General features: G+C 37.9%; 1 protein-coding gene across 7 annotated transcripts in view; it reads right to left on the bottom strand.

Moving 5' to 3' along the window:
* Positions 1-2,865: 2,865 nt before the first annotated feature.
* Positions 2,866-10,896, bottom strand: part of szt2 (SZT2 subunit of KICSTOR complex) — a 139,594-nt gene continuing 131,563 nt past the window's right edge. For all 7 annotated transcript variants that reach the window (XM_044130336.1, XM_044130331.1, XM_044130338.1 and 4 more), the window contains 7 exons: positions 9,685-9,898; positions 8,621-8,798; positions 8,395-8,517; positions 6,771-7,287; positions 5,490-5,600; positions 3,784-3,852; positions 2,866-3,686 (listed from right to left, as the gene is read on the bottom strand). In XM_044130336.1, coding sequence (XP_043986271.1) covers positions 3,543-3,686; positions 3,784-3,852; positions 5,490-5,600; positions 6,771-7,287; positions 8,395-8,517; positions 8,621-8,798; positions 9,685-9,898 — 1,356 coding nt within the window. In that variant the 3' untranslated portion in view covers positions 2,866-3,542. The remainder of the gene's footprint in view (positions 3,687-3,783; positions 3,853-5,489; positions 5,601-6,770; positions 7,288-8,394; positions 8,518-8,620; positions 8,799-9,684; positions 9,899-10,896) is intronic.

Here is a 10,896-nt window from a genome sequence, read left to right as displayed (position 1 = left end):
GAGGAAACTAAGACAGAAATTATTGTTAAGCCCAAGAAGAAAAGGTGGCCTTGGTCTGCCTAATCTGAAATTGTTCTACTGGGCAGCAGAACTTCATGTTGAGGTCCAGTGGCTTGTACAGGATGAGGAGACCAACTGGATCGGTCTGGAGAACAATGCTTGCCCATTGGTACCTCTTGAAGCGATGCCATTTATGGAGGGAAAAAATTGGAAGGATTTAAAAATTGAAAATGAGTGAATTAATTGTACATACAGAGTCTGGAGTCTAGTGAGGAAGAAAATAGGAGCATCTTTAACTACATCACACATGATAAAAATAACCAAGATTACCGACTTTTTTCCAAACAAACTAGATACTGGTTATCAGAGATGGACTCAGAAAGGATTAATAAGAATTAATCAGTTATTCAGTGAAGAATCTCTTAAGTCATTTAAGCAATTACAATATGGATTATGCTCAGAAGATTTCTATAAGTACTTACAATTAAGGGATTATTTTTTATTACACAAAGAATGGCCTACCTTAAAACAAAATACATCACCTTTAGAAATATTTCTGATAAAATGTGTAGAGGACAATAATAATAATAAGATTATATCTAATCTATATAAACATTTACAGACAATTCTATAGACATGAAACAAAAGTGGGAACTAGAAATGAATATTGTTATTGAAGATGAGGAGTGGGAGGAGATTTGTGAAAAAGGTTTTAAGATCACCCACAGTCCAGGTTGGAAGGAATGTGACTGGAAATTAAGAATGATATTCTTCAAAACACCTTTCAGTTTTTCAGAAATGCTCCAAATTTGTGCTGGAGGAACTGTAATCAGACTGGGGATCACACTCACATTTTTTGGGACTGTCCAGTACTGATTCCATTCTGGCAGAAGTTGAAAAAAATATTTAAGTTCACGTGACCACTGAAGCCCTGCATTACATACTGGGTTTGACCCCAGGAGAAGATATTGGGAAAAAGAAAGTCCAGTTACTTACAGATTCTGCTTTTAGTAGCAAGGAAAATGATAACTCTGTCCTGGCTCAAGCTTTTACCTCCCACCCTTCAACACACACGCAAGAAAGATTGAAGAATGTGTATGTAATGGAAAAGATAACAGCAAATGTGTATGGAGCCCAGTTCTAAAAGCTGTCAGCTCCCTTTGTATGTTTCTGTCTTTTAATGGAAGACACTGGATATGTTCACATCCCTCTCATGTCTAAGAAATGTCAATTGCCAAAATGGATTTAAATGTTTGCTGAGCACCCCCCCCCACCCCTTTTTTTTCTTTCTCTCTCTCTCTCTCTCTTTTGTTGCATTATGTAAGTGCATGTATAAATACATACATATGCATATATGTTGGATTCATAATATTCTTAAAGAATGTTAAAATATTAAAAAATAGCAGTTTGTTTCAGCATTCAATAAGCGTTTCTTAAAATTAAATAATTGCTGATCAGTCCCTACAGGGTTTTGTGATTATTTTTGTATTTTTTACAATCAAAATCACAGATTTTGTGGTACTAATTTAGAAATGATGCTACATGTGACTTTTTGCTACTCGTATCAATCACAGACTATAACTTGACATCACATTATCTATCCTGAGTCAGCAGTCACTTAAACTTAAAAATTGCAGCAAAATCAAAAGGAAAATGTGGGCATTTGTTGATTCTGTGTGAAAACTGGAGTCTTATTGATGTAATTTGGAGTCTAGAGGGTCACATAAAAAGCTACGGTGGCCAGATTTGAGCTTGACACCTGTGGTGTAAGGGATTTGGTGCCAGCACTCCCAAGGCTGTGCACTCAGATTTGGTCTCCCTCATTAGGCTTAAACCCCGAGAGCAAAGATAAAGAACTTGGTTGGTGAGAAACCAAGTTCCATTACCTTGTTTCTATGATCTTCCTCCTCCTTCACCAGAGGGAGGAGATAAGTCTCGTTTTACAACACCGTATGCAGCATTTGTGGTTCTGCAGGTCTGATTTTCCCTAGTTTTCTTGTTTAATTAGTTAAGTAGTTTTGAGGTTAATTTCTCTGTATTTGAGTTTCATTTTGTCATAGGTCATATCTATCTATCTATATATAGATATATCTATATAGATATAGATATATCTATATATAGATAGATAGATATATATAGATAATCTTGTCTTTTCATTAGTAGCCAGATTGCATGCCAAAGTACTGCACAGAATATTTTGTAAAGTTGGGCTATTTTGTTAATAAATTCTTAGATTAGCCTTAGATTAAATTTAGATTAAATTAGCCTGCCAGTGGTCATTCCTTGTTTAAAGACTTAAAGTAACAAATTGTAATGTTAATAATTTCATTAATAACAAATTATTAATAATAATTATTAATCATTACATAAGCCAAATATCAATGCAAGTTCTGATTCCCCACCATTTTGATGCCACCTACAAAAATGTAGGTTTCTAGAATTCTGACTCCACATTTTCTTATTGAACTATCTGTCACTAACTGGGAGGACTCAGTGGATAAAGCCTGTTACACTGAGTTTTCAGTAGAGGCTCAACAGCACTGAAGTCCACCCTATGGAGGTTTGGTGCTTAGGATTTGTACCGATGCCTACCACCAAGTTTCAAAAAGACGTGGCAGCTGGAGGCCGGGAGCTATCAGAGCTACGTCAGCGTCTCATGAGAAAAGGAGTCAGTGGATAAAGAGAACAAGGCTGCAAGAACTGATCACCTTCACAGGCCATTGAAACGGCCAAAACTGACGTATAGTGAAGATGTTCCTACAAATCAACCTTTGTGAAGATGTCATCCTTCATCAATCCATTGGTAGGTGCCTTCAGACGAAGGATGTTCGTTAATCTCATCTTGTGTATAAAAAATGGAAAGCATTTTTAGAAGCTAAATCTTTTATTTTATTTTGAACAATTAACAATAACCAACTAAAGAATGTTCTCCAGTTCAGATACCACTTATTTCACTGAAGTAAATGGTATCTTACTGGTCTCTTTTTACAATTCTGTATAACGTGTTGCACATATACACAATATACATGGATGAATTAGTGCAGTGCTTAGATTACAGTGAGGTTCTCATGACAAATGAGACAGCAGAACATTTTTATAGACTCAGGCAGAGCAGAGAATGTCATCCTGGGGTCTGTTTGCTTTCCCACTGGTCAGTGTGTCCGGCAGCCTTCTTACTTATGGCTAGCTTCATATTAGCCTTGGAACTGTAAGATGACACTAATTCCTTCTCACACACTACTGAAAATAATCACTGATAACTCGACCTGTCACTGAAGCCAATACTGATATTTTCTTACCTCACTGATTAGAGCTTTGTAAACCAACTCATTACATCAGGTTTAATTATGCAAAACCAATTGATTCTGCACTCCAGGCACTTAGAAGAACAAAAGAAGAAAAACAGATAAAGGCACTTCATGGCACCAATATGGCAGTAGGCCTTTAGGTACACACATTTCTCTGATATTTCCTAACATTTCTTAGTGTAATAGAATATATGAATGATGTCATCAAGTACTTTATGAGTTTTGCTGTCAGTTTTATAATAGTCCTGTCCAGAGGTTATAGCAGGCAGTGTTGATGACAGATTCCAGATGGTGGTACATCGGCACCAGCTGAGGAGGTGGACTGCTGCTGGCCTGAGGCTGGGACGGCAGTGGTTCCCGAAATACAACCTTTAAGCTCTGTAGGATCAAGGCAATTGCAAAGAAAACACTCCACATGAATCAATTTTCAGCATGAAATGATCAGCAAAACAGTCTAATTGGTTTAATAACTTACAGTTTTTCCTGCTTGTGTGTCCAGAAAAACCAAAACAAAACAATCTGTGAACTTCTGGTTAAGGACGGCCTTTAAAAAGATAACAGACATGGATCTAAATTAGCCAGACAATCTATACTCAGACAAACACTTCAACCTCATCCTTTTACACCATTTACATGAATGACTATGTTTACATGGTTGTTGTGCCACTGGTTTGGGTACAATGCCTAAAATCATTAATAATATTTACCTTTAAAAAATGATTGTCATTATGAAACATAAAAACACATGGACTTTCCTTACCAACATTCATTCACACAAAACCATCGCACATAATCATGACATTAAATGTAACACTGCTGGCATTTAATGCCCTGATGGCGGCTATGGTACAAACTGTTTTTCAGTCTGTTTGTTCTTGCTTTTCTATGTTCAGCTGTTCAGCAGTTGGAACAAATTGTAACCATGGTGTTAAGAGTCTTTTTAGTTATTCCTGCTCTTTTTGAGGCAGCGTAATCTGTGCAGTTCTTCAAGAAATGGCAGAGAGCAGCTGATGGTCTTCTGAGTACATGTGATGATTACTGGAGAGACTCCAAAGGTTTTTGACAAATGTTATTTCTCCTGAGGACTCTCAGGAAATAAGAGTCTCTGCTGGGCCTTCTTTGTCACATTAGCTGTGTTTACTTCCCAGGCCAGATTGTTCATGATAATGTTGCTACCAAGAAATGGAAGGCTAACACCTTCACCTTTTTTACTTCTAAAATCCACTTTGAGCTCCTTGGGCTTGGCTGTGCCAAGTCCAGCGTGATGCACTGTGCAGGCTGTCAGTCGCTCCACCCTGTTCCTGTAGGCAGACTCATCCAATCATGAGTTGACAGCCTGCTGTATTTGTATCGTCCACAAATTTAACAAGGGTCGTACTTTAACCGACTGGCTTAGTTTATCCTTAACTATTTCTGTAGTTATGCTGCCTCAGGCTACTGGAGTATAAATGGACCAATTTTCCTCGTTTCTTCTTCTTGTACTCACCGATTAGCATTATTTGCTGTTATTTTAACTGTATTATTTTTCTTTTCTCTCCTCTTATAGCTGGTCTGATGTCCCGTTTGGCTGTGATTCTTTCCTGGAGGAGGGCATCATGCTGCCATCAAGTCATTTGTTTCTTCTTATACATTCTGCTCTCTCTTCTCAAACCCCCAGTCAGTTGTGTCACATGACCACTTCTACTGTGCCAGGTTCTGGTTCTGCTGGAGGTTTCTTCCTGTTAGAGAGTTTTTTTCCTCTCCTCTGTCACCACATGCATTCTTGGTATGAAGCATTTTTGTAAAGTCAATGTCACAAGTGATTGCCACTGTGTGCTCATCCAGGAGGAGTGAATGCTACTGATCAATGACTCAATGCAATATGCTGGCTTTCTGTAGAGAGAAACTTTTTAAACTACTTTGAAAATTAATTGAGCAGTTAGATAACTAGGATTAATGGGAGAATGTATGTATGACTGAACTAATAGAATCTTTGGAAAGTGCTTTGAAATGACATTTGTTGTGAATTGGTACAATACAAATAAAACTGAACTGAACTAAGTTTATGCTTAATGTTGGGCCAATTTTAAAGAAAGTCATAGTTTGTAAAATGAGGAATAATTACACTTCAGCTGACAAGTAAAAAGTACAGTTTGAAAACCATCTCTCAACATTGTATTAACGCCGGGTCATTTTACTCACCAAATACTGGATGCCATTATCATCAAAGTGTCTGCAGCTCTGAGGGAATCGACTGAGTAGAACTTTAATCAGACTTTGGTACCATGCTGGACTCATGGTCAGGAAATAATCCTGCAGTGACACAACAGTCTCTTATCAACCATGTGACATGATGTGTGTGATATTTTAGACCACTCTAACTGAGTGTGTTAATTCAGTCAGAAGGTTTTCAAGTTATTTTAATACATTTTCTAAAAAGAGGATGGAGATTTTATAGGATTCTGTTTGCTTGTTTACGTTTTTACTGTTTTAAGTTTTTGATATTTTAATCAGACTGCTTTTTAATTCATATAACGTGTTACAATGTTGTACAGTATTTTGAAAGTTCTTGTTTTTATCTATATACACACTTATAAACTCACATACACATAAAGTTAAGGAAATTACCTCTTTAGCTCATCTAATGTAGGAGTAAAAAAAAGAGCTGGACATGGTTGTTTGAGGTCATTTTGTGTTGACCCTTAAGGACTGATACATAGCTGTGGTCCAGTGCTGTAACGGTAGACTGTTTCTCTGTATATACTCGTGACATATTTTTGCTTTAATAAACTGGATGGTTGACTTTAACTCTGCTCTCTGATTATTTGAGATGATCTCTCCCAAAAAAAGTCTCTGTGAACAACACAGACTTATAAAATAATGTAACCAGAAAGGAAGTTTTGTGTTGCATTGATTTCTTCTGCAAAAGGCCTCCACATTACTTGTAATTCCATGATTCCTTTCTTGTCAGACAATATTCTGGATGATTTTGTGCATAGAATGCTGAAATCAGCAGTTCCTATTGCCCCGTCAATACTCTGCTCCCTGCGGAGCCCCTACAGTTCCTGACAAAATCTTTTGACTCACTACTCCTGGGGAAAGGACAACGGGTTAGACTTGAGAAACATGCATAAGTGTTTCTATTCTCATCTCCTCAACACTATGCTCTAATTAGATCAGAGATTTAATCTTAGACAAAACAAGGCATTGATTTTATAAACATATGAACAAGGTGGCAGAAAATGTTATTGTAAGGAAACATGCTAATCATGTTGCCATGTCTTTATGGCAACATGAATGTTTATTAAATCTCACCAAATGGACCTATTTGGCTTACACAACAACACAAACTAACAGCAACAAGGTATGGACATGTCAACCGTCACAACGCTTGACATGTTGTCTCTTTAATTTAGGAGATTTAGTCTGACTGGATTTCTTTAGTTCTTAACTTTACTTTCTTTAAAGGGTAAATATTCTCACCAGCTGTGGGTCAATATCCCCCACTGAATGGCTCTGAACAGCCTCCAGCAGCTCCTCCAGTTCTGTGAATGACAGCTTGGCCAGCTTTAATTTGTCTAGGGACACAGGGTCTCCATGGACCAGCCTCTTCCACAGGTTATCTCGGCGGCAGTGACCCATGGCCTGCTCCACACTGGCTTGGATCTGTTTGCGAGCCAGAGCCACCTCATTGTTGAGCAAAGGGAATAGAGGGGAGTTGTAGACCAGCCCCCGACACCCTGGCCCACCCCCTGTCAGAGGATAAAATTCATTGCCATCACTAGGGGCTGAGATAGTGGCAGCTTCAGATGACCTTTCCTCCCACAGATCCTGGCCATCTCCACTTGACCCGCTGCTCTCTGCTCGGTCGCGGGGGAGCCGACTTCCCTGCTCGTTTGGATCCCGGTAGATCTGGGGGAGCTTCTTGAAGCGGCGCATATCAGCGGTGAGATGGGGGAAGAGCTCCCTTTGACTTGTCATGATTACATAGAATCGCAACCTGAACAGAAAAACATATAAAAGACAGGAAATCCTTAAAATTTAATACATTATACACCATTGAGCCATTACATTATGACCAGGTATTAAAATTCTATCATTCAGTCCAACCTTTGACAGTTACAAAAAAAACAGCCGGACACCCCTAATATTGTTTATAGCCAGTAGTTTAAAACAGTTAAGCAGAATGCACAGACTGAGCAACAATAAGAAGTTCATACTATGTTGAGATATTTCAACATAGACGTGTTTGTTAGATTATGGACCTATTACTGAATAGATCCATAATTAGGACCTACAGGATAAGCATTATGGGTAATGATAAACAGCAGTACTCATCATAATATACTACAGAAATGATGGATATAATATAATGGATATTATATATGCATACATATGCATACGAATAATATATAGTGGCCTGCAAAAGTGTTCATACTCCCCTTGACCGTTTGATTATTTCTGTCACATTACAACCAGAAACATAAATATATTCTTAAAACTTTTTTTTTTCTCCATTTTTTTTTCTCCAAAGAGTTTTTGCTGCGCTAGTGGCTCGTATTTTTTGTGACAGTAGGCAGACAGGGAAGAGAGTGAGGAGAGGGGGAAGACATGCAGCAAAGGTCGCTGGGACCAGGAGTCGAACCCGCGACGTCCGCGTCAAGGACTAAGGCCTCCAAACGTAGGAGATGCTAACCCCCTGGGCCACCACAGCACGCCCCACATAAATATATTTTATTGGAAAGACCAACACAGTGTGTTATACAATGTTCAAAGAAAGTTGTACATGATTCAAAACCTTTTTTATGAATAAAAACTGAAAAGTGGGACGTGCAAGAGTATCTATATCTCTCTCTCTCCATATATATATATATATATATATATATGTATGTAGATACTATAAGTTTCCATCTATACATATATAACTATATATCTTTTCTCTCTCTCTCTCACACACATACATATATATATATATATATATATATATATATATATATACACAGTACAGACCAAAAGTTTGGACACACTTTCTAATTGAATTCAATGAGAAGATGTGTCCAAACCTTTGGTCTCTACTGTATATAACTGTTCTATTGCTCATTACTACCTTAGCAAATGCCTCTCCCCATCTGACTGCTCCTCAAATGGAACAGCGTTGTGGCACACTACCAGAGACACGTCAAAATCGTCATGGTGGTGGAGGCCCTCCAGGTCCTTGTAGGAGCCCGAACTGCATGTGAAGCAAAACCACAAGAACAGACAGAATGTTTCATTAAGTTGGTCAGACATAAACAGAGGCGGTTTATTAAGGGTTTACTGGGATGTGCTTTGACCTGTTCCACAGAGCCACCAGTGCATACTCATGGAGGTCAGCCATCCCTTTTTTGTTGTCAGTAGCAACTGCAGTCTTTGACATGCGGAGAGGCTTCATGCCGTAAGTGCTGGTGTGGTCAGTGATATAGTTGTAGAGCTGGTGAGCTGTTATTATCCCCGTGGAGACTGAGAAGCTTCCTTTATAGAAATATCAAAAAATATGTAAGATATTTATGTTATTTCATTTTTAATCAAAGCCTTAACATGTTTCAGGAAGCAAACATATTCATTACCTCCACAAAGGGTTAGTGACTGGAGAGAATGGGAGGGTTTATATCATCACAATAAAAAAAATGTAGGAACTTTTGCCATTGTTATGGCTATTAAATATTAAAAGAAGTCATTCATATTTTAGATTTCAGTATCATTCTGACAGAACTGTGGATTCGGTCAGGAATCAAATGGCTTACATCAGCCACTTTATTGTGGCCATTCTAAACTTCTGAAGAATCTCGTTTTTGTAGGTTTTGTTCTCTAGCCTTCCGTCCAACACGCTGCCTGCAGACAGAACAGTTTCTTGAAGATGCCAGTGTGAAGAAAATGATCAGTATATGGCATTTCCAGACATCAACTATAGATGGACTATTGTTGCACCAATATAATTGAGATTTTTTTTTTTATTGTGACAGAAATACGAGTTCTGTAGACAATAATTAAGTTTCAACAACAACGTTTGCAAAATGATCAGAAACTAATTGGAATTATTAGCTTTGTGTCTTTGCTTTTAATTTCTTTATTTGTTGGATCAGGACCAACAGCTTTATGTAGATTTATTACTCAAAGAATATTTTTGACAAATAACACAGAAATAGTGTTTCATCAAAAAATTCTAACATAAGATTTTTAATGATCTCTACTAAGTCCACTATAAAATCGTCCTTTGGAAAGATAGCTTTCCTTCCTTAAGTAATGAACTTCACAAAATTCCACGTCAAAATTACCTGAAATTTGGTGTATTGTATTTGAAAGATAAAGCAGTTTATTTTTTCTGAAAGCCCTACTATTTACAGTGGATGTTAATCACCTTGAAAGATGTGATTGCGACCAAACTTGGGAATATCTGGGTAATGGCAGATGAAGTCATCGAGAAAGTCCGTAAGCTGGTAGCCCTGGCGAAGTGTCATGTGGCATCCGACCAAGTACTGGTGAGCCACACGCAGGTGAAAGTCATAGCTGAAGGAGTGGACGTGCATCAGGTCCCGCACCTTATCACACTCTTCAGTGAAGAGCATGGACAGCTACAACAGAAGGGTGAACACAGCTGTAAGACAAAGGAGGCCACAGAAAGACTTCCAGCATGATTCCTGCTAGATGAGGTACTTCCACTCCAAAATCAAATGGGATTTTGATACCGACATTAGCTTGTCAAAGTGCGATGAACTATGAATGATCATCGAATTATAAGCAACAAGTTGCCTTTTCAGTTGCACAGAATATTGACTCTACTTTATTTAAATATGTTCTTAATAACCTCTAAGGCATCCTCCTGCATTAAAAGATTAATTGCCACTAATGCTGGAGCTCAAGAGTGAATCATGAGAAACTCCTGCAGTCTATCACAGGTAACATCAGGCATCCCATATGCTTCTTGCAGAAGACGCTAGGAGAAAGAAAAAAGGGATAAACCTATTGTACCTGCAGGCTGGGGCTGGGCAGACAACTTTCCTGTGTAAAAATGACACACAAGAAACTATTTAAATAAACTAATTAATTTGTAACTAGTGGTTAGATGTAAGTGGACTGGGTGCTGGAAGATTGTAATTCGCTATATTGTATGCACGTGTTTTGCCTACCCGTTCAATTTGTAGTTATTTCACTGAAGGAAGAATAAGAAAATTTTAACCAAAAATGTACCACACCTTGATTGTGCAGAGACCATTGAAGGGACAGGAAAGTTACAAAGGGGAACAAGATTCTAAACCACCAGACAGCATGGCAGAAACTCACATTAATCAAGAATCTAACGTTTAATCTCTATGTCACTCTCATCATGTGGGAACAATGCAAGGCAAATATAGTCTGTTACAAAACTGGTACAAGGCAAAAAAAACCCCCAACAAACTCAGCACCTGCTTAGGACCCCCAGATCTCCAGGGTCCCCAATAAATGCTTGAATGTAACATTTCCAATAATCAAAATGTTACGTCTATGATTTATAACAATGCTATTCAATTTGATTTAATGGTTTCAGCAAATATAAATAAAAAAATTAAATTGTACATTTAGCATTTAATTA

The sequence above is a fragment of the Gambusia affinis genome, linkage group LG10 (assembly GCF_019740435.1).
Source record: "Gambusia affinis linkage group LG10, SWU_Gaff_1.0, whole genome shotgun sequence".
Taxonomy (NCBI): domain Eukaryota; kingdom Metazoa; phylum Chordata; class Actinopteri; order Cyprinodontiformes; family Poeciliidae; genus Gambusia; species Gambusia affinis.
The sequence above is the reverse complement of the archived record's forward strand: the minus strand, read 5'-3'. Positions and strand labels throughout refer to the sequence as shown.